Source organism: Diadema antillarum, unplaced genomic scaffold, assembly GCF_040938485.1.
Source record: "Diadema antillarum isolate AM-2024a unplaced genomic scaffold, OU_Dant_1.0 seq00000862_RagTag, whole genome shotgun sequence".
Taxonomy (NCBI): domain Eukaryota; kingdom Metazoa; phylum Echinodermata; class Echinoidea; order Diadematoida; family Diadematidae; genus Diadema; species Diadema antillarum.
The window spans coordinates 475,961-500,982 of NW_027271732.1; the positions used below are offsets into that span (position 1 = coordinate 475,961).

The window sequence follows — 25,022 nt, forward strand, 5'->3', positions numbered from 1 at the left end:
ATGATCAAAGGAAAGATTTAAAAATAGTGTTTTTCTGAGCCATGTTTTTTGGCGTTTCAACGAAGCAGAAACTGGTTCGAAAATTTGGATTGAGCGCCACAGATAGGCTCCGCCCCTAACAACGACCAGAGTGATCTCATTGGTCAGTTTGCTGCTTGCTGCTAACCGAAGCGTGAAGCTCGCACACTGCCCAGTCGACTGGTGCGGGCTGGCGGGGTGCGTTATGCTCAGCCACTTCTCACATCCTGGTCACTGATTGGTTGGTGAGGAGACCGCCGACGCTGATGTGCTTGAATGAACTCTTCGGGGGTTGCTAGGGCTTACCTTCTATTGTCCAGAGGTGAAAACTGACTTGCGTGTCCCTTGATCGCGATTGCGTCGAAAGGAAGACTTTTAGGGCGCTTTTCTCGAAACAGTGATTTTCAGACGTCTCGACATGCTCTCTTTTAAACTTCGATATCTCCGCAGCCGATTATTTTGTATAAAATGTGTTGTATATCAATTCAAGGCAGAAAGATTAGGGGATTATATCATGCAATTTTCAAATAATCGACCTCGCCCAACTTTAGGATCATTTTGTTGTAGCGGGTCACATATATTATCACTATCTCATAGGCAGTGTCTTCAACACAAGCGTAGAGGTAGAGGGACATCCACACAACATATTCAGTGAAAATCTGAGCATCTATTTTTAAATTATTGGGAGATTAGCTTCTTTTTTTCCTTTTATCACCCCTATGACCTTTGACCCCAGGACCCTAAACTTAATTGTTTTCTCACTTAGTAAACACACCCCTCGAGTTTGGTGAAAATCCAATCATCCGTTCTTGAGTTATTTTGAGACTAAGCTTATTTAATGTCCTTTAACCCTATTCTAACTGGGCTATTTGAGACCAAGTTTTTGCCCCCCCCCCCCCCCCCCCCTTCAGATCTCGGCCGCCAAGCAAAATTTTGCCTGTACATAGAGCCGGATGTCAACTACAAGATTATATGGTCATACAATAGAAAAAATTTGATTTTATATTTTTTAATATAAATTAATTATGCAAATTTACGCATGAAATCATATTTTCACCTATAACTCCATTAAAAAGATTGAAGGATTGCTAAATTTTTGTGTCAGAGTTCAAGACATATCGAACAATTTTCTTATAAAAAAATAGTGCAATCAAAATCAGTTTCTTTTGTTTTGTATTTTGTTAATTTCTTATGTATTTTGTTGTTTTTTCGACCTTTTGTTTTCTATTGTTTTTTTGCCAAAATTTGTTGCAGGCACTTTTCTAAGCTGATCTACATCAGAATTGATTAATTTTAATGGTTAAAAGTTGAAATAATCTAATTTTTATCAATTAGACAAAAAAACACAATTTGCATTGGATTTGCACACAAAATCATGAATTTGAGCTGTTTTGGGGTTGACATGCATATGCAAAACATTGCGTAACTTCAGAACGGTGTACCTGGACGTCGCAAATTTGGTCTCAAAATATGCGGGAGACTTCAATGAAAAAAGTCATGAAACGCCGCGACAAAATCTTTGCGCGTTGCGGAATCGTGGCGCGAAATGTCGAGGCGGGGGTCAATTTGACCCCCCCCCCCCCCCCCCCCCGTTAGAATAGGGTTAAATGACCCTTGTGACCTTTGATTCTTGACCTCATATCTCCAAAATTCTATCTGTTCTCAAGTTTTTAGCTTGTACACAAACAGACAGCCAGACAAAATCATATGGAACCAAAAATGTAACCTCTGAGGGCCATAGGTTTCACTTTCTGGCAGAGGTAATTATGGTCAAGGTCAGCAGTCACTGTACTTTGCTTAAAAGCGCAGTTTTCCTGCCATAACCTTAGTTGGAAATGCTCAGTGGTAATACTTATTTTAAAAGAGAAGAAGGTTAGGCAATTATTAACACAGCCTGAAATGACAGGCCTGAACAGTCAAATGCCAAGCCCGAATGTCACTTAAGCGAAAACTAAATTGTTGTTAAGGTATTTGCTTGGAAGGCACTGGAGGTCTTCTCTTTTCCAGGGTCTTTTGTCCATCTTTTCCACAGATCATTACCACTGTTGTAAGAAAAACCAGTTAATGAATTTTCTTGCTACCTACTGGCTGGGTATGCTACATGAGGTATTGGTGCACCATTTGATTTGGGGCATAATCCCACCAGGTCAAAGGTCACTGAATTAAAGGTCACTGAATTTTTGCTAAAGTTTACATTTTTCAGTATCTTCATCTTGAAATGTCCAGTAGAGACATAATTTGGTAGGAAGAGTAGAAAGAAATTAAAAATTAGTTGTATGAAATGATAGGTGTGTAATTAAGAAAGGTCATAATCAAAGCCTCAGTCACTGTACTTTCATCACTCTTAGCTATTATGTCAGTTGGGAATGTTCAGTGGTGAAGTAATTTTGATGGGGAGGGGAAAAGAAAAAAAGAATGTTTGCATGAACACGGTAGTGATAATTGGGCAGAATTTCAGGTCATCTGTCAGATCAGTAAGCTTTCATCGAAATGTAAGTTAAAGAGCCTGGAAGAAAATAGTGATAACATGAGAAGGCAGAGGCATACATCATTATTATCGTAAACTGTAGGGCTGTATGGCAAGGAAAATGTAATTACAGACCCGATAGTGTGGGAAGAGTAAGGTGCAGCCCAATTAAATTTATCTTCACTCACTGCCCACTGGAGTGCATTCAAAAACCACAACTATTACAGGCTTGCCAGAATAAAATTGCTTGTCAGGAAATACGTGCATCAAAGTGCACTCATAGGTAATGTTCAATTTTAGTCAAGATTCCATCAGTTGCATGTGTACTTACTTGAGATTAGTGATAAAGCTGTACACAATTCGTTGCAGAGATTTCTGAATATATGTGAGTCGGACCAGCCTTCCCATTGCATGGTATCCCCACATTACCCTGTCTTTAAAAGTCCTGCACAAATGCACATTTTCGTAATGACTCTAAAATGTGTTTCTTATTTTGTCAGGGATGTGTATGCCAATTCAAGGGAGATGACAGCAGTTGTTGAAGGCTTGCAACCAGATACAATGTACAATATCCAAGTTGCCATGGTTTTTAATGGACGAATGAGTGATTACAGTGATCCATTTGCTGTCAGGACATTCAGTAATGGTAAAGCACTCTTCTTGTTTACACAGAACCATAGAACTTAAAATTGTGTGGTTTCATTAATATATTTGAACTGTAAAACAATGTTTGAATTGATGAAAGAAATAGCCCAGTGTTGTAATTTTGTCAAATGTGCATGCAAATTTTGAAAATCCAGTAGCTCTTTATACATATACATATATTCATCCCATTTAAATGTAAAGAGCACACAAAATACAATTTTGATAGAAATAGTAGCAATTGAGGCATCCATTTTGTTCCATGTGTGAGCAATGTTTTATATTCTTTTTCAAGATGTTCAGAAGAATTCAATATGATACTATTATGTGTTTAGCTGAATGGTTGCGTTCGTTCATTTGTTCATTTTGATTTCCTCTTGATAATTCCTCTCCCATATTATGTATTTTTTAATTCAAAGTTGATTCACGGTCACCTCAGTTCCCAATGGTCACCCAAGTTCTGCTTGAGATACCGGAGAATGTTCACTCCACTCTCAATTGGCTTCCACCAAGGGATGATGCAGACAGGATCAGAGGTTGGTTTAGATCATATCCAGAGTGACAAGCTCATTGGATGAATTTCTTTTTAAGTTGAGAAATTACTGATACCAGTGAAAACTGCATTGCACTTTTGTATGGTGTCACTTAAAGTGTGAAAAGTGGCTTGTGGCTCCTGCCGAGTAAACTACTACATTCCTTATTGTGTATTTCCTTGTATGTGTAGGCCTATGTATATTAATTTTTTTTTTTAAGAGAACAAAGTACATGCTTATATTTCAATAGAGTAAAAATAAAAGTTAGCCCCCCCCCAAAAAAAAAAAAAAAAAATACTGAAAGTGATGGCAGAATAATTCCCTAAGAATTTGGGAAAATTGAGACATTTGTGAGAAATCATTCATTACCACTAATTTTCATCTTGCAGTCTACCAATGTATACTCAAGGTTATTTGTAATTTTCTTTATTATGATTTGTGGAAGAAAATTGAAGAATTCAGTTGAATTGACGTGAATAACAATATGAAGTTAATTTTCTTCAAGCTTCACCACAGCTGGTCCATAGGGTATTGTTAATATGCATGTCTTTTTTATATGATGACATGAAGTGTGACTGCTCACAGCATTTTTGTCGAGCCCACTGGAGGTGGGGAGACTAAGGGATCGCCTGCGGCGTCTGTCCGTCCGTCCATCGTCCGTCCGCCCGTCGTCTGTCCGTAACGCTACATAAACTTCAATAGCTCTGGGCTTCAATTGCAATCAAACTTTGAGGGAAGAGGGGTCATACATTATTTCACATTATACCATATATGAAGGTCACCTCAAGGTCAAGCTCACAGGCTGGGGTCAATGAACTTTAGGGCCCAATGTTAAGTTTTTAAGGCGCGTTTCTATTATGGGTCATAACTTTTGATCCATAACTCCATTTGTGACCAAACTTGGATGGTAGATGTCCCTTGGGGAGCGGATAATCACCACAAGGTCAAAGGTTACAAGCAGCGGTCAACGAACTTTTAGAGCCCAATGTTAAGTTTTATGGTGCATTTCTATTATGGGTCATAACTTTTGATCCATAGGTCCGTTTGTGACCAAACTTGGATGGTAGATGTCCCTTGGGGAGCGGATAATCACCACAAGGTCAAAGGTTACAAGCAGCGGTCATCGAACTTTTACAGCCCAATGTTAAGTTTTTATGGTGCGTTTCTATTATTGGTCATTACTTTGGTTCATAACTCCATTTGTGACTAAACTTGGATGGTAGATGTCCCTTGGGGAGTGGATGGTCACCACAAGGTCAATGGTCACAAGCATGGGTCAACGAACTTTTAGAGCCCAATGTTAAGTTTTTATGGCGCGTTTCTATTGTGGGTCATAACTTTTGATCCATAGGTCCGTTTGTGACCAAACTTGGATGGTAGATGTCCCTTGGGGAGTGGATGGTCACCACAAGGTCAAAGGTCACAGGCAGGGGTCAATGAACTTTAAGGGCTCAATGTTAAGTTTTTATGGCACGTTTCTTTTTTGCCATAAATTTTTACCCTTTTATATCTCCTTTTATCTGTTATATCTCTTTTTCTTTATCTGTTATATCCCATTCGCATACAATTTCTTGTACACGAATGGGCGAGACACATTATGGCACTTGCCTCGTTGTACATTTCAGCTGCTGCAAAGTCACAATAATGGATTTCGTTCCATGCCTTTCATGTAGTACACTTCATAGCATATCACCAGTCACAGTTCATTCTTATCAGTTTGCAGCTTTGATCTTTTTTGTGTGCTTAACTGATTATGCATTTTATTGAACATCTTTTCATATGCTTTTTGTATGACAATCCCATGTTCAGTTTATGCATTTTTTATTGCCTTTTTGCTGAGTTTTCTGAAATGCTGATATCAATACATGTTTTGTATTCTCTAATAGACAAATTAGCATGAATTTATGCTACAAGAGAGTAACAGAGTCCCTAATATCACCTTTCCCGTATTATGTATGACATATAAGACAATAGTAAATATGTCAAGTATAGTATACAAATATACTTGGCCTTGAGAGTTTCTTGTTAAAACTATGGGCAGAGGTGACTCCAAACTAGTACTATTCACTGAGGGGCGCAGCCCCGAAGTGAATAGTACTAGTTTGGAGTCACCGAGGCCCATAGTTTTAACAAGAAACTCGAAACTAGGCCAGGTATATTTGTTTTATATTTTGGATCAAAAATTTGAATAAAAAGTGAAAATCATTATAGACCGTCTATAGGCTTAGCCGCACTGCGGCGGCAGCACAGCGCCTGCAATACGCAACAGTGCGAGAGATCGGAAATTGAAAAACGTAGTAGCCGTGGCACCGCCAGAGTTGCCCGTCGCATGTATCTAAGCGCTCGTATGGCCGCTGCAAACCTCAACACTAGAATTCGGGACCGGACGCGGACGGGTACACTTGATTGTAAAGAAGGGTGATTGTGACATCATTTTGCAAATAGTATACTATTTGCAAAATGTCGTCATAAAAGTGACGTCATTTTGCAAATAGTACTTCATGGAGTGTCAAACACACCAACACTCTAAAATAGTTCAAAATACCTGTAATCACGTGAAGCTCTTTTAACCAATCAATGGAAGACAAATTTTTGATCCAAAATATAATATGCATTGTGATGGGTTAGAATTTATCACATGATCGTGCAAAAATTTCAGTTAAGTGCACAGTCATGCCTATACCAAAACACTTACAGTGGGCGTACACTTTATTATATTCCACATACTAAGAATCATGCTATAGGATTGGTCAAGAGCTGATCACGTGATAAAGCGTAGTTTTGCCCATCACATCACCTGAGAAGAACTAGGTCACTTGATAGTACACAGTGCAACGCACTTTCCCTTCAGCGTCGCGTGGTGCGCGCAGCAAATTCATTGTTTTGTCATCTTTAAAGACAGCTGCCTGTTTTGCTGATCTCTGGCAGTCCATACAGTCTTAACGCGAGATGAGTACGGGGGGAAATATAAAAGTGCGTTGCACTGTGGACTATCATTTAACTAGGTCACTTGATAGTACACAGTGCAACGCACTTTCACTTCAAGAAGAAATCCACGACCTATACAAAGATTATTCATAATATAGTTAAGAAATCCAGGATTCCGATGAGCTTAATGATATACCTCACTTCATAACCGTTGCAGCAAACAAGATTTTTACATTTGAGAATGTTTTCATCCGAACAGTTCAAATTGCTGTACGGAATCGAAATCAATCACATGACCCGATGGCATTTCACCCTCACATTGCTCGAGCGAAGTTTATTTGCGGAGGAGCTTAGGAGGAGCTCAATACATGTAGTGTACCTTGCGCAACTGCGTTGTATACACTGAGCTGCATGCATGATATGCATGCTGTTCGATATCGTGCGTGCATCATAACATTGAGCGAAGATGCCGATGTGTCAGGCATACAGGTGTACGAATAAGCCTGGGAAAGGCAAGAAAAAGAGCTTTCAGATACCCAACCCAGAAATAGAAAGGGAACGGTGTACAAAATGGCTTAACAACATTGGAACGGATAAATTTGATGTGAAGACATACAAATTTAATCTAAATAGAGTCGTATGCGAAGACCATTTTGAGTCGCACTGGTTCCAGGATGACATTCGTGCGCGCGTGATGGGATATGTGCATCAGCACTGCCGGCAGCGGCAGCCCTCTCGGTCAGTTCTTCTTGATTCCACTCTGGTTGGAAAGCATATCCAGGTGGACCCGACATGACACTTGTAGTAAAACCACATAGAATGAACGTACGGCAATAAACGGAGATTAACAAAATGGGCGCTTTAAGAGCGGAGAGAAAATTATAAATGAAAGAACAAGAGATGTATGAACTGTATGCTGTACGTATATGTATATGGTTCACGGTGTAGTGGAACGCGACGCACGCTGTGAGCTGAACGCTGAACGCTGCGATAACACACATACATACACACACACTCACACATAGTACTTTATACAAGTGGCACACACACACAATTTCTGTGGCAAGGGCAGGCAGCGACACAGAACTGAAGAGTTCTGTGGGCAGCGATCTTAGAAAACGGAAGTGCGGGTCGTACGTCATCGGGAATTGCATTGTGGTAGAGAACAGTCTTGCTCACTTTTAATGCGTCTCACAAAATGAAAATATTAAACAAAATGATTAAAAATATTTTCCTCAAATATTTGTGAAATTAAGAGCATATCTGAGCGTTTCATTTTTTTTTTCTTTCATTTGAGCATGACTTTATGTAGTCCTGGATTTCTTCTTTAAGTGCCGCGCAGTGCGCGCAGCAAATTCACATTGTTTTGTCATCTACGCGCACACGTAGCCTAAGCCCTAAGGATACCTAAAGACAGCTAAAACGGTTTCAGATGTGGAATAAAATGGGAATTACTAGGACCCTAGATGTGGAATATAAAGCAAATAATCAGCTTATGGTTTCAGGCAATGAGACAAACTATCACTTCCGAGGCGATCTGAATGTGTACGCTATCTTTCCTCAGCTGCGCTTCGGAAAGATAGCTACATCCAGATCGCCTTGGAAGTGATAGTTTGACCCATCACCTTCACCAACGTTGATTATTTGCTTACTATCTACACGGCGGGAGGATGTAGGACCAGGCAAAGTCTTAATGCATAGGGCACAGGATGCAGAAAGTATACAGTTTATACGCAAGTTTCCTCAGCATTACGTAAACAAGATTACAAAACATGTTTTGTAATCCTTGTTGTCTCTTTTACGATGTATTTCTTTTATGATGTAATTTTATGTGCAATTCAGTCCTATGACTGCGAGACATGAATATCTCAATTCTCAATAAAATACCATTTATCTATCTGTCTATCAAAATATCTATCTATTATTGTATACTTTACAAACAAACAAACCAATACCCTCTTTCTTTCTTTCTTTCTTTTTTTTTTTTCTTTTTTCCTGTCAGCTTACAATGTGGAGTACACCACAGCAGCAGATCCGTCTCTTGACAATACTACATGGGCCTCAGTGTCTGGTCCTGCTCGTGACTTAGGAGTGGTAATCCCTAACCTGCCAACAAGTGCCACAGTAAGCTTCAAGGTGCAGCCAGTTTACCGGGATGGAGAAAAGGGACCTTTCACACCTGTCACTCAATTTAGTACGCCCATTGCAGAGAGACCAGGTGGGTTTTTGTCATTTGAAGAGAGGAAAAGAAATGATCACAGACTTGTACTAGTTGCTTTAAAGTTTAAAAGAAAAGTGACCTTTCACTGATTGATTGTTGCTGTCATTGACTTACTGATGTAAAGGATAAACATTGTTCTTAAGAATGGCAGTGGTAGCCTGATTGGGCACCATATGTGGTAACAAGTTGGAGAAGGTCCTAATGATTTAACTCAACATTTTCTCCTTCTTACAAAAGCACAATCAGATTTCAATCAAACTTGTCAGGAATAGTAGAGCAAGTATCTGAACCTGAATTGTATTTGAATTGAATTACTGAAACTGCACCAGTCTTGAAAGGTCAAAGGTCTTCAGAATGAGGTGTAGTACAACCAAATCAATATTAACATACATGTAGATACTCCTAGAATATGGCTTGCTTCTGCAAGCTAGTCCCTAATGGGTCAAGAAGTTTGGGTTTGGCTGATGGGTTAGCAATACATGTTTTCGTCATCTTATGTATAATACATTATCAGATAGGAGCCATTTTAAAGACCAGGATATACTGAGCTGTTGTCATGGCATAGGTGGTCTCAACAAGGACCCAGAGTCAGAGACCCATGGCTAAAACTGATAACACATATAACTTGGCATCTCAAAAGCCACATACAGTTGCTCAGCTGATTTTCCAGTTGGCCTTTAAGGATTTGTTTTTTTTTTTCACCTGAATTTGGTTTTAAGAGTATGCTTGTAAACCTTTTGGACAAGTTTTAAAAAGAGCAGTAAATTTTGAAGTAATAATGAATAGAATGTTTTAATGAGTGCACCATGTATGAAGTTAATTTGAATATCACTTCAGGGTGATAACCATGGAATTTAAGTTTATTTACAAACAATAAAGGAAAACTCAATAAATTTGAACAGTCATTTTGAAGTCCCCATTTACATAAGTACAATTGTAGCATTCCAGCAATGTTTGATTATGTAGCATTTATGCTGGTACTGGTAATTTTGAACATCCAATGCAGATAGATTGTAGCAGAGAATACCCTCTTATAAAATTGTATCCTCACAAATGAACACTGTCTTGCATATTGTTGTTTGTACTGTGATGCAAGGTCACATGTTTTACACCTTTTCTTGGTCATGAATGGTACAAAACTATACAGTGTAAGAAGAATAATGCAATATAGTTCTTTAGAGGTATTTGCAAACTTAGTTGCAATTCATTGAACAACATACCATCATGGGGATGTAACATAACATGAAGCCCACTCCCAAAGTTCATGTTTTGCAAGAGATACTTCTAAACTTGTTAGTAGGAAATAGTACCAAAAAAAAGTCATTCTGATTCATTAACAAAATCCAAGTAAATAGTGACCTAATGGCTGCTAGATACAGACTTGCCCATCCAAGAATTAAAAACTCAGGATATTAGAACATCATTGAATTTAAAATGAATGAGTCAGTTACATTGTAGATATACTTGATTAAATGGCAACCATCATATTCAGTTTGTTGATATTCTATATAAAGTGGAAATGTTTTGAAATGACATCTCTCGTTCGTGACATGTATGTTAATGATGCAATGAGAAGGGCTGATTTATTATGTGCATTATGAGAATGATCAAGGCAAGAGAAAGGTAATAATTCCAATGATTGCAATTGAAAGGCTTTGCCAATATGATATTTGACAAGAAATGTATGCTGTACAGTCTCTTTTGGTTATGTTGTGCAAATGAATGAGTGATAAACAACCAAACAAACAAACTAATTGAACACAAATGATACTTCCCTCAACAGCTCTTTCCAACCATGTGCAATTGTGTAATGTCATAGTCATAAATGATAAAACAAGTGGTAAGAGTAGTTTATCCAAAATTGATGTGAGGTATCTACATAACCATGTTTTTCCTTGTATAGAGGTAAGTTGTTTTTTTTCTGGATAATTACTTTAATAGGATGATTTCATCTTGCATGGTTGGGAACAAGTAATGCTCATGACATATGTATTATTTCCATACAAAGGGAGCAATTCCCACCAAGCTGCATATCCACAGAGTTGACTCCAACTTTGCTTTCTCCTCTCAGCTCCCACTGATGAACCATGTCAGTCACATTTAGATGTGACACGTCAGAGGATTAATCAGATCACAGAAAGGGTGGTACCCCCTCTTGGTATGCCTGTCCCATACTGCGACCAATACTTCAATGACTTTCCATGTGTGTGGTCACCTGTGTAAGTACCTTTTTCTCCTTACTCATGATCTGTGAAGATATTGTTCAATAAGCTAAAGATAGTAATATGTTCACTTACAGTCTTATAAGGAAGGAAAGACATCATTATGTAGTTGTAGGGCAATTCATAAGTCAGCTGTTATAAGTTGGATAGCTGTTCTAGTTTCCATTGAATGATTAAAAGCACTTCCATATCATATCTTAATATGCTCTCATATCAACATTGGTTTGAACACATTTTTTATGCCTCCGCCAACGAAGTGGCCGGAGGCATTATGTTTTCGGGTCGTCCGTCCATCCGTACGTCCGTCCCGTTTTGTTTTTGTCGATATCTCAAGAACCGTGTGGTGGTTTTACATCAAACTTGGTATGAGGGTATAACCTGGGGGGATAATACTTTGTTTAGATTTTAGGGTCACGGGTCAAAGGTCACAGGTCACAGGTTATTTTGTGAAAAAAGGTTGAAATTTCATGTTTTTCTCCATATCTCGCAAATGGTTCAAGGTATCTTCATGGAACTTAGTATATATGCATGTACCGATGGGCAGTGATTATCTAGGGAAGTTGGGGTCATGGGTCAAAGGTCAGGGGTCAAAGGTCAAGGTCAACTCCTCAAAATATCACTATACTTTCCTTATATTTATGCATGGCCGAAGGATTTTTTTTTTAACTTGATGTATGCATGTATAACCCAGTATATATTCTGTGGGAAGTTTCTTGCCAAAAGGTCAAAGGTCAAAAGGTCAAGTGAAAGTGCTAAATTGCACTTCTTCCTCCTTATCTCATAAGTAACTCAAGGTATTATCATGAAACTTACATATTTATGCATGTTCTACCTAACAGTGATTCTCTTTGGAACTGTGAGGTCAAAGGTCAAAGGCAAGGTTTAGATAATACTATTTTACCATTTGATACTGAAATTATACTTTTTCTCAATACCTTGAAAATTACTCAATGCATAAATTTATAAAAGGGTCAAAAGTCAAGTAAAAATCATCAGTTCCCCCAAATACCTGCACTCTGACGTCTTAATCATTCATCCAATTGAACCTAGTTCTAGGAAAGTGAACATTCAGCACATTTGTGGCAAACCAGTCATTTTTTATATTTTGCCAATTGTGTGAAACTGTCATCACACATTGTCAAGACATTGTACTATAGACCTATTAGGAGAACCATGCATTATTGCGGAGGCATACACCAGTCGCCGTAGTGACATTTCTGGTTTTCTTTTTCTTTTTTTTTCTTTTTTTGGGGGGGGGGGGGGGGGGGGGGGGAGGGGGGTTGTCTGGGATGGGTTGTGTTAGTGAGGTTGTCTCTTAAGCCCAGTGCAGAATAAAAGCTGAATTTCTTTGTTTGTTTGTTTGTTTTTCAATCAGTGATTCTAACTTTGCCTAGACATGTAGTGTCCTCATGATATCTTTGATAACACAACTTACGAACACAATTTGTCTTGATTTAATTTGTGATCATATATTCTTCTTCTTTTTTTTTGATTGAGACTAAATGCTTTCCAGAGGTATTACAAATCAGGAGATCATCAATAAGTGACTCAGTGTGTTGAAAATAAGACAATTATATCTAGAAGCAAAGTGAAGCAAACATAAATATTAAAGTTTCTATTATGTGTGTGTGTGTGTGTGTGTGTGTGTGTGTATATATATATATACATAGATTCATAGATTCATAAACAAATATATGTGTCCATAGACACATTAATGTACATATTGTGACTGTCTTTGTGAGTAACTATTCCATATAGTGGGGTCAGTTGTGGTAAATATGCAGTTGGTGAATTCAACCTGTTGCATATGACCATTTCTCAGCAATTATATATTTATTTATTTTCTTAAAAATCATTTCTTGTCTTTAATCAACTGGGAGGGTGATGTAGACGATGATAGACTGTGTTGTAGTCAATTTATCCAGTCAAAAAGTAATATGATGTAAACCCTTCATCTGTCACCCCTTGTAGTTGCATGTGCATCCCAAGAGGTACTAGGAGCCTTGGAGCGTTGCCAGCTTCAGTCAGGCCAACTGATGGTGCAGGATGTGGTAAGTTTGGTGACCAACGTGTGGAGATCAAATGTGTCATTGTATACCCCTGGTATGTGTAGCAGAGGATACTATGGATTTGGCAATGTTATGCTGCCACTGCTGCATCACAGTTGTGTACACAGTAGGCCTACTTGGCCTTGTTTCTGAGTGGATTTTATTTGAATTGGTATGTAAGTGTATCATCAAAAATTTAGCTGCTTGTAACTTCCTCTGGTGGTAGCACCCTTGCTTGTTTCATCATTTTACACAAAAAAGGTTGATTTGTTGGGGGGGGGGGGGGGTCTGCTTGTGTGCATGTCTGTGTATGTGGTCAAAGACTCTAGTGAGCTATGCAGTTATTTATCATCTGGCGTCAGTTGTGAGTTGTCGTCCATCATTCGTCATGCCTAAATTTTTACATTTTCAGCTTCTTGACGGACCCAATTACATATTATCACCAAACTTGACAATGTACTCAGCACTACTGTCATAGTATATTTGTACCCACCCAAACAATCGCTTGTTGCCTTTTCCTGAATACCATGGTACATTCAGCAGTGCCTCATTTGTTCAGTGCAAGAGTAGTAACTTTCAAATGACAGCTTGAAACCAGGTGCTGTTTCAGAACAATAAAGTTAGATTATCTGTTTTAGGGTACCCTTGGGTACCCAATAGAAATCTGCCATTTTGATGATTTTTTTTTTTCTGCACTGTACCCTGGGGTTGTCAAAAAATGGGTGAAAGTAATATTCAGTGCTTTATGAAACAAACTTTAGTTGCAACATTAAGCTCAGTATTGCAGCAGGGTCATAACACCAATGCTTGTACACACACCAGGGAATGATTTTCCAATTTCAGCTGATGAACAATATTTCACATGGTATACTGTACATTTCTATGGAAGAAAACTGCTACACAAAAGATAGTTTGTGTAGCAGTGGTGTAAAAGTGCATAGCAAATTGCAATGCGATACCAAGAAAATTATTCCTTGCACACTACACCAGTGATTTCAGTGTCACACACAGACAGCAGCACCACACTGTGCATAACCAGTTGCTACCCGTCCACAGAATGCATAACAGAAATAATTGTGGGATGAGTTTGAGTTATGATTTCGCAAGATGAAAACCCAGCTTTCTGTCACTTTCCAGGTTCAAGCGTTCAACGTGATGATCCTGACATGTATGGAGACGAGCCTATGAGGGAAGTAAGCCCCGCCCCCTGCCAACAAATCTTTGATGCCACACTGGAAGCTATCAAAGAGAGCCACAAAAACAGCATACCTCTTATGGCATCAGCCCTCCCTAACTGCAGGGAGGATGGTTACTATGATGACATCCAGTGCATGGGATCCATGTAAGTTAGCATGAACCAGACACCGCTCGATTATGTGAAGACTACTGTACTATCCATGGAATTATCAGATGTTTCAAAACAAGATGTTTAGAAAGACTTGTTTTATACAGCCTCTGCAATGATGGTGCCAGATTGTGTAGTGTTGAAGATATCTGTTTCATATACACTCCAGAAGATTCTGCCCATGAACAAAGCTTGAATTTGGATTTTAAATTTGATGTTCAACATGTAAAATCATGCTACTTATTGCATATGTGAGACACATTTCAGCTATCCTTGTCTTCCTATGTGTTTCTATGCTCCTTACCAGTGTTTAGACTATCTGTCAGTGCCCTGTTGCTACTTTCTGCTTCTCAATGCCCTCATCTTTTGTTGTTATTTGTGTATTATGTATTTGATATGCATCTTCTTCAATTGTACAGTTAAAGGGGAATTCCAGACCAGTAAGATATAAGTCTGAGAAGAAAGAGTACAGTTTTACAAGCATAACAGTGTCAAATTGATCAAAATTGGATGAAAATTGGGGAAGTTGTAAAAAGTGTGAAGTTTCACTAATTTTTGCCATATATGTAAATGAGTTAGCTGATGTCATCACCTCACAATTTCCTATTGCTCTTTAGAAATATCCAAAAAGGTGACAAAAATTTAGTTTTCTACTACTGTGAAACCCCGCTATAATGAGTTCGGTTATAACGAGGAACCGCTTATAACGAGGTGATTGCGTCGGTCCATTTTCCTTTACGTGTAAACCTATTGCAGAACGAATCGGTTATAACGAGTTTGGTTATAACAAGATTCTGGTTATAACAAGAACATTTTTGGTGCATCACGATAAAGAAAAACATAAGCAATTTGATCGGATACAAAGAGGTTCCCTTTCTTGACCTGCCGCTTTCAAACACGCGATGAACGAAACATTGAAAAACGAATTCATGCTATCCCTGTTTTACAGAGTCTGTGCTGAACGCAGTAACACACTGCACAAGTGCCCGTCCCATCTCAGTCTCTGCATGTACTATCTGAAGCGGGAAGATTTGGAAACAAACATGTTTCAGTCCCACCGTTATCCTTCTTTACCGCCCATTATCCATGACGAATAACCGAGTACCGTTCCTTCCGTTTTTTCTTTGAAATCACAGAACATAATCATAATCATTCCATTTTCTTTTTCGCAAGGTTCCGTTTCTTGACGTGCCGCTTTCAAACACGCGACAAATGAAACTTTGAAAACCGAATTCATGCTATCCATGTCTCTTTCCCGTTATACAGAGTAGTTCATGTTTTCTTCTAAACCACGTGATAAGACACAGAAATACCTTCCGATGTTCCTACTAAGTTATCGAATAAAGTCATTCAATTTTCTTTTCGAGAGATATGCATGCGTGATATTAGGTCATACCACGCCGCAATGAGAGAAAAAAAAAATACAATGCATTCAAAAACTTTTCATGTAGCGACACTCGTGGCCAAAATGGACAATAATATTGGAATGCGTGTGCAACTCATCATTATATCCTTTCCATTTTTAGTTCCGACTTCCAGTTGTTTTGCTGGCTAGTAAATATGAGTGTATATGATTAAAGCCGAAATAATTAATGAAATCATAGTGATCCCGCTGGATAACAGTAGCATAAAAATAGTTGAATAGCGCATGTTAATCTGCTTAATTGAGTTGGTGTTCAGGAAAAGAAACAAACGCATTTTACAGCTAGAATAGATCTGGGTTTGTTCATTATCATTTAACACTGCATTTCACTATGAAGATTTTTCTTTCTTTCAGAATGAGGTACAGATTTGCGTAAAAATTCATAGGATCACAACCTTCCAAATGCAACCCTGTCGCATATTTTTTAAGAACGGGTGTCCAAAACGCGAAGAGATTTTCGGAAGAAAAATAAAGAACGCATTTTTGATCCCTTCGGGCACAACAATCATACATTGTGTAGGATTACAGCCGAAATGATTCATGAAATCATTGCATTCCCGCTGGGCACCAACAGCGTAACATATACCTCACAAGTTACGATAAACAACGCATGTATGTTACTCTATTTGCGCTGGTGTTTGGTAAACACGTAAACGCATTTTATACAATCTGATTTTGTTCTCATTGTCATTTTACACTGTACACTGTATTTCACAAATGAAAAAACATTCTTTCAGAATGGTTCGATACAAGAGGAAGAGATAGGTGAAGAAAGAATCACAAATATGATCCTGTCGAGTAGACCTACTTCTCAAGAACATAATGTGCAACTATTATGCGAAGAGATTTTTGGAAGAAAAATAAAGAATTAACATATTTCAACCCCTACTTTTCTTCCGCCCTTTTTATGTATCGATTCACAAATAATTTCCCTTTATTGTCTCAATAATAACGATCCATAATTGTGTAATAACAACGCAAAGGATGTTCTTAAGTTGATTGACGGATATATGACGTCATGCTTATGTTTTTCTGTGTTTTTGATGCGTACAGCTATAACGAGATACCGGTTCAATAACGAGGTAATATCGCCGGTCCTACGGACCTTGTTATAACGAGGTTTCACTGTATAGAAGTGTTAACATTATTCTTGGCTGAATTCCTTCAAACTAATGATAAGTTTATATTAGGATTTGAGATTGGGGCATAATGGTATTTGAAGAAACAAAAAACAACAACAGGAAATTATTACAAGATTTTGTGTACAAACTTTATGGCAAGTTGTGAGACGATGACATCACCTCCGTAAAATTTCAGGGTTTCTTGATTTTCTTAATCTTTGTCCAATTTTGATCTAATTTTCACTGTTGTGCTGATTACAATTTTACTCACTCTTATCAGACTATCTTTCGACTGGTCTGGAATTCCCCTTTAGATCTAGACATGATGATTTTGCTGCTTTAGGTTTAATGTCCTGCTTTTTTTCTCTTTCTCAAGTACTGTGATTTTATATACAAACTGCAGTATCATACATGATACACTCAACCTGTCTACAGCAGCCACCCAGGGGAGATGAAAAAAGTGGCCGTTGTAGACAGGTGGCGGCTATAGACAGGATCTTTAACATGACTTTTCTATGGGGAATTGAGTTTAGTGGTTGTTTACGGCAGGTGACTGTATACTTCCATCACTTTGACACTTCAGCTCTCTCTTTTGTCTCTCCTTTGCAGGTGTGTGTGTGTGGACAAGCTTGGTCAACCTACAGGCAAGATGACACAAATCTGGAACGTCAACTCTCTTAACTGCGATGAGTATGTATGAGTCCTGTTATTTTTTTTCATCAGACCGCTTACCATCGGGTTTTCGTGCTTTCATTGAGTAACTGTAAGAAATATCAGTTGAAACAAACACCAATATAAGGAGATTTCATACACGCGATAAGATTTTCCCCTTGCATAATCTTGACCTTAACTAGGCCGGGCTATTTAGATAGATGATAGAGCCAGGGGGAATCTTGGCCGTCGACAACACAATTGTAATGAAAATCGGCACACGCATTGCCTACGATGTCATCTACAGAACTGTAGAGTTTTTTTTTTTTGTTGATGGTGATTTATATGAATCATTAGATTAAGCTCCAAAAAGGCATGTTTTTGGTGTAAATATTCTTTCTAGTGCTCTTAGCAAATCAAAGTGAAAAAACTTTGCCACATAAACTAACATGTATTCTGTTGTTTATATCTTTTAAATTTCTTTGTTTTTCAACTTTTTGCTTTTAGAGTTCTTTTTTTCAGTGAAATTTGTATGCAATGGTGTTCCAAGTGTGAAAATGATTTCATTAATTCTTGATTCCCGATTGTAGCCATCGACAGCACAATTGTGACGAAAATCACTGCACAACATTGTCTGTGACATGATCTACAACTGTAGAGCTGCTTTTTCATTATAAAGGGAATTCCACAAAAATTCATTTTTCATGAAAATTACACATTCCATCAACTTGATACTGACATATGTTAAGGGTAGCAATTATTCCCCCTGCTTTTTGAAAGCGGTTAGTCAAGTGCTCTTTCATTATGCTAGAAAAGCGAATTTTTGTGTAATTCCCTTTATATTTTCTCTATATTGTTGTCCACACATACATCACAGCCTCTAGTAGTTTCCTCATACAGCGGTTCCAACACCAAAACTTTAAAAATTCATATTTTTTGCATCGATTGTCCGATTTTCCTCAAACTTTCACTGTGTCCTACTAATGTTGCTGCTTTCACTCAATCCACATTGCTCTTTGGTTCAGGTTCCCTGTAATTTCTTTGGTGAATTCAATGTTGAGCCTTTTCAGGCATCTCAAGGAGATCTTGGATATTCACACAAGTGAACAGAATAATGATTACAAAAACAAACAAACAAGGATACCTATTACTGCTGATGTCAAGAAGTTTATTATTGCTTTTGCTATTGAAAGGACTTTATAGGGACGTTATGGAGATGTTAAAGTACTAGACAATAGCTTGTTAACTTGTAATATGCCCTTGTGTGGCAAAGCTGGCTTTAAAAGGGATACCAGTGGTGAGATTGTAGGAATTGCAAGAAAGCAGACTGCAACTTATTTCTGATATTTTGTCGCTAATATTTTTTTTTATCTCTTTCTTTGTTGCAGGCTCTAAAATGCCAGATTGTCAATTGATGTTCAGCATGGATTTTCGTAGACAAGAAGAGAACATGCTCAATATGGAGTGACAATGCCCATACCCAGGTTTGCAATGAGATAGCTTCCCAAGGGCAGTGACTGAACTATTGTGTAACATGAGCAGCAGACATCACACTAAACCCATCTTTCCTTCTGTCATGTGGATTACCTATGTTTGGTCCAGGAGTTGAACTTCCAACTTTAAACATTGCTCATTCCTCTACAATGGAAATGTGTTGTGAATGAAATGATATTAATGAATTGCAAACTTACAAGATTATTACTGTGAAAGTGTGAAATGAAGATCATTCACTGTGCCTGCACCAACTGCCAAATCTGGAACTTGGCTGTGACTCAAATTCCTACAAAAGTTCTTCCTATGTTAGTTGAGTAGTTCAACTGTTACTTACTTTTTGAAGTGCTTCTCATTTTCAGAAACTAAGCATTTTCATATTATTACAGCAGGTCCTTGAATTTTTCTAATAAAAGTATTGTATTCATTCTGTGCCTTCTCAATTACAATAAAACTGTATATTTTTATTGCTCTGTATTCTCTCCTTACTCGTCCACGTGTAAGATGCTGTCATGTTAAGAGATGTCTGCATTTTGTATGTCGAAGCTGCTGACTCACACCTGCAGACACATTAGATTGAGCATGTCCGAGAGGAACTTTACATTGGTTCTGTATGAAAGAAATATCAGTTGTATTTCTTCTTTTCATAGTAGTGGTTGTAGAAATTAGGGAAATTAACCTGATGTAAACCACGCTTTATCATGATTTTAATAAAATCTGGCAAAGAAAATACATCTGTGTCTTAACTTTGTTTTCCTGCCTTATCTGTGAACTACATGAACTTCATTCACGCTTTACTGTATGTATGGAAATGTAATAAATGCACATGATGCATTTATGTTAGATTCAGAGACTCCAACCCCAAGCACCTTCTGATCTGGAGATTCTCCCGCCCGAAACCCCGAGCAAACGGGAGACTCCAAGTTGATGTGTGCGAAGCGCGAAGTTCCTAGGATTCTAGATGTTCTCTGGTTCTCTAAGGCTTATTTTTTCAACATACAATAGAAATAAGTAAGAAATCCTTTCCACAGGGAGACACAGAGCCAGGGGGGGAGAAATCAAATCTCAAACGGGAGAACGGGAGATTGTGCAAAAAATGGGTTTTCGGCGGGAGATCTCCCGTCGAAAATGGGAGAGTTGGAGTCTCTGTAGATTTGGTGAGACTTGCCAAAGAGCAGGTGGAGTTGTTAGGACCATTCCATGTTTTGTCTTGTTTTTTAATGATAAATGAATATTAATTGAACAAAATTGGTTATTTTTATGCCTCCGCCAGGAAGTGTCACTGGAGGCATAATGATTTTGGGTTGTCCATTCATCTTTCCATCCGTCCATCCTTCAGTCCGTCCGTCCGTAATCAATTTTTTTTTTTTTTAAACTGTTTGAGGTATCGCAATGAAACTTGGCATGATTATGTATGTACATGTACGTAAGAGTGGACTACGTTGTGCCTATCACCTTACGGGTGCACATGCTGAAGGTCAAATGTCAAGGTCAAATTCTCAAAATACTGCTATTTCCCTGTTATCTATGCAATGCCTGAAAGTATTTTCTTGAAACTTAGTTTAATTGGTTTAGCAGGATTTTCTCCAGGGAAAAATCGAAGGTTGTGGGGTCAAAAGTAAAAGGTCAAGCAAAAATGCTTAAATTTCATTTTTGTTCTCCATTTCTCGGAAGTGGGTAAAGGTACATGTATCATCATGAAACTGTATGCATATACTGCCTGACTGATTTTCATAGGACTTAAAGTGGGTCATGGGGTCAAAGGTCAAGGTCAAATTATCAAAATTTAGTTTTTTCCATATCATTGCAATGCCTGAGGGTATTTTCTTTAAACTCAGTGTATTGTATAATACATACACCAGATAGAGATTCTATGTGAAAGTTTTAGGCCATGGGCACAGAAGTCAAAGGTCAAGTGAGAATTTCATTTCTGTTTTGTTTGTTTTTTCTCATCTCTGAAATGAATGAAGGTATCATCATGAAACTTAGTACATGTATATGCATGTACTGCCTGATAGTGATCCTCTTGGGAATATTTGGGCCAGAGGGTCAAAGGTCAAGTAAAAATGCTAAACTATTCTTTAATGCTGAAATTACACTTTTCCCCCATACCTTGGAGGTAACACAATGCGTAAACTTAAAAAGTAGGTACATTGCATTACATGCATACTGCACAATGATTCTGTAGGGAAAGATTTTGGCCATGGGGTCAAAGGTCAAGGGAAAATGTTTGAATGTCACAATTTTTCTCTTATTTTGAAAATAACTCAAAGTATTGTCATAAAAATGAATGTTACCAGTCAGCGATTATTTTAAGAATTGTGGGCCATGGGGTTTAAGGGCAAAGGTCAAAGGTTAAGCAAAATGCTCAAATCCCATGATATCTGCTCTCTTCAACAATTTAGTCATCCAGCCAAAGAAACCTGGTTTAAGGAAGTAACCACTCAACGCATTTTAATTTTTTGCTCATTATGTGAAACTCTTGTCTTGCATTGTCAAGACGTATTCTAGACCTGTAAGCCAGATCTCAGTTCCACTTTGTGCATGAGCAGAAAAAAGGTCATTCGTACCAACAGGCATGTTGGTTTTTGAATTCACTGGGATGAGCATCTCTTATGTAATGATTATTCATGTGGTTCACCTGACGGCAAAAGTGGAATTTGGCTTAAATTTCTTTTGCTTAAATTTTGCTTAAATTTCTATTGTCATACACTGTGGAGAAGAATTGTTCTCGCGCTCCGATTCGCAACATTAGGGAGCTTTAGATATTCGCGACGGGAACGTTCACAGGGGAAAAAAAAAAGAATTATTCTGAGCATGCGCAAAATTGCGTATCAAAGTCGATCTATTAAAATAACTTGCGTCGGCTGATTTTTTACTACGCGTTCTGTGATATTTTTACTTCCGCTCCATTCACGACGTAAAGAGCTACTTCATGCACCGATCATATGGGGGCGCCATTTTATTTTTTATAGGTTGCGTCTCGGCGTAATCTAAAACTACTTTCAACACGACGCAGGGAAGAGGAGAACGTCCAGCTCAAGCGTGTCTCAAACGTCCGCGCCGCAAATCTAAAGCTCCCTATTACTGCTCTGTACGGCGCAGCTAGTCCCGTCTGAAAAAAAAAAGTTTGTTGATCCGAAAACGACATCTTATTTTCGGATTAACTAACCTTTGTAAGAACAAACCTCATTCCATTTTCTGACTAATTAAACTTTGAACTGACATTTAAACCTTCGGCATATCGAACTGTAACAATTTGTTATAATATTTCATTGATATTTCGTGAAGCTGCATTGCGTTTCGGTAGTTTGAAACGTGTAAATGTTGCAATGTCTTTCCCCTGCTAGGCCTACTAAATTCGGTTACGGCGAAAGTTCCGTTTGATATTTTGATTGTGCGTACGAAATCAAATGCATGTATTTTCAGAAACGCATTTGCGTTGATTTTTAGAGATGCGTTCAAACGCAGTTTCTAGTTTGGTACGAAAAACCGCAAGTCTTTTCTGCAACGCTCTTGCGTTTAGCGTTGCGTGTGATTTGATGGACCTGCATTTGATTTTTAGAGTTGCGTTTAAACGGAACTGAGTGTCAGTTTCGTACAATTTTCTACTTATACGATGTAGTACTCGAGTGTAAATGAGTGTAAGCCTGTTATATTCAGACGTATAAACGGATCCATGGCGCGAACGGTACCGCGCCGTACACTAGCGAATTACCGAGTGGTAATGCTACGAATCGGAGCGGGAAAGCAATTCTTTTTCAGACAGTGGCGTATCTAGGGAAAACGGCGCCCGGGGCAAGCGCGAAAATTGCGCCCCTAATTTCTGAAAAAGTGTTCAACCCTATTATATACCCATCCCGGTAGGGACTTTATTTGTTTGTTTGTTTGTTTGTTTTTATTTCCGTCTTCATATAAAAATACACACATTACAAGTTACATATACATTAATTGCATATACGTACAGAAGAAACGGGGGATTGCCTGTTCAGTCATAATTTCAAAATATGTCTGTTCTTCCACATGGTCCCGATATAATACGCTTTAAACAAAGTCCATATGATATGCTTTTTCAAGCACTTAAAAGGGGTCTTTTGAGGGTGATTCAAATGTAATGAATTTTGATAAATTGTGGCGAGCGAGCGCAGCGAGCGAGCCAAAAATTTTTGCATTTCAGCTTACAAAACATGGAATTCTTGTCATTTTTTGCTAATCATATCTTACAATATTTCCGCGTCATCATCACGTTTTGTTATTATCTCTTTCTCTTTTTTTTGGGGGGGGGTAAATTTTGGCGAGCGAGCGCAGCGAGCGAGCCGGAAAATTTTGTATTTCAGCTTACAAAACTTGGAATTCTTGTCATTTTTTGCTTATCAAATCTTACAATTCTAATCAAGCTATCGTGACGACCTTATAGATAACGATTTATACCAACAAACTGAGGACTTGAAAAAATACTCTAAATTAGTACGAGCGAGTGAGCCGAAATTTGTATATTTCCGCGTCATCATTACGTTATGTTCTTATCTGTTTTTATTTGGTTTTTTTTCCGCCCCCCCCCCCTCACGTATGTTCGAAACCGTTGGTGTCCTCTTTTGATCCAATCGGCGATCGCTTCAGAACGAATGAAATTGCAGCCGCTGCTCCGTGTAACATTTTTCCTGCTAAATATAAAATGACACGTGTGAACACGATAGACATTGTCATTTTTTCCGCGTCATCGTCACGTTTTGTTCTTATCTTTCTCTTCCTTTTTTTTTTTTTTTTTGGATAAATTTTGGCGAGCGAGCGTAGCGAGCGAGCTGAAAATTTTTTTATTTCAGCTTACAAAACATGGAACTCTTGTCATTTTTTGCGTATTAAATCTTACAATTCTAATCAAGATATAGTGACGACCTTATAGATGACAATTTATACCGACAAACTGAAGACTTGAAAAAATACTCTAAATTAGTACGAGCGAGTGAGCCGAAGTTTGTATATTTCCACGTCATCATTAAGTTTTGTTATTATCTTGTTTGATTTGTTGTTGTTTTTTTGCCCCCCCCCCGTATGTTCGAAACCGTTGGCGCCTTCTTTTGATCCAATTGGCTATCGCTTCAGAACGAAAGAAATTGCAGCCGCTGCTCCGTGAAACATTTTGCCTGCTAAATATAAAATGACATGAATGAACACAATAGACATTGTCATTTTGTCCACGTTATCATCACGTTTTGTTCTTACCTTCTTTTTTTATATAAATTTTGGCGAGCGCACGCAGCGAGCGAGCCGAAAATGTTTGTATTTCAGCTTACAGAACATGGAATTCTTGTGTAAACACAATAAACATTGTCATTTTGTACGCGTCATCATCATGTTTTGTTTTTATCTTGTTTGATTTGGTTTTCTGCCCCCCCCCCCCCCCCCCCAACCATTCTCCCTCCCTTTCCGGGCGATTTTTTCTTCTTCTTCTTTTCTTTTCTTTTTTTCTTTTTTTTTTCTTCTTCATTTTTTTCTTTTTTTTTCTTCTTCTTCGTTTTTTTTTTTCGTTTTTTGCGCCCCCAAGGAGTGGCGCCCGGGGCACGTGCCCCCCTTCCCCCCCCCCCCCCCCTAGATACGCCACTGTTTTCAGAGTATGGGGAGTGAAAAATTATGTCGACTTCGGCGAGGGAATTAACACGTACAATGTATTTCAGCTCAGTTGGAACTGAAAAATTTCGACTTACGCGAGTTATCGACTTATGAATGTCGACTCAAACAATATAAACACTAAACAGTATGTAACTGTCAAGTACATGTACAAACCATTGCAGTTCACAGTTAGCTCATGGACACATTGGTACAAATGACCTTTATTTTTTTTTTCTCAATGATATTGGTTAGGCACTTCATTCGTTGTTAAAGCATCGTGGTGCATAGTCAGCACGCCCATA

General features: G+C 38.3%; 1 protein-coding gene across 1 annotated transcript in view; it reads left to right on the top strand.

Annotated features, from left to right (window-relative positions):
• LOC139740588 (fibronectin-like) overlaps positions 1–19,216 on the top strand; it is a 58,783-nt gene extending 39,567 nt beyond the window's left edge. The window contains exons 14-21 of the mRNA XM_071651175.1: positions 2,986–3,131; positions 3,547–3,663; positions 8,591–8,806; positions 10,881–11,028; positions 13,003–13,082; positions 14,217–14,421; positions 17,578–17,658; positions 19,008–19,216. Of these exons, the coding sequence (XP_071507276.1) occupies positions 2,986–3,131; positions 3,547–3,663; positions 8,591–8,806; positions 10,881–11,028; positions 13,003–13,082; positions 14,217–14,421; positions 17,578–17,658; positions 19,008–19,014 (1,000 nt within the window). The 3' untranslated portion in view covers positions 19,015–19,216. The remainder of the gene's footprint in view (positions 1–2,985; positions 3,132–3,546; positions 3,664–8,590; positions 8,807–10,880; positions 11,029–13,002; positions 13,083–14,216; positions 14,422–17,577; positions 17,659–19,007) is intronic.
• The last annotated feature ends 5,806 nt before the right edge of the window (positions 19,217–25,022 follow it).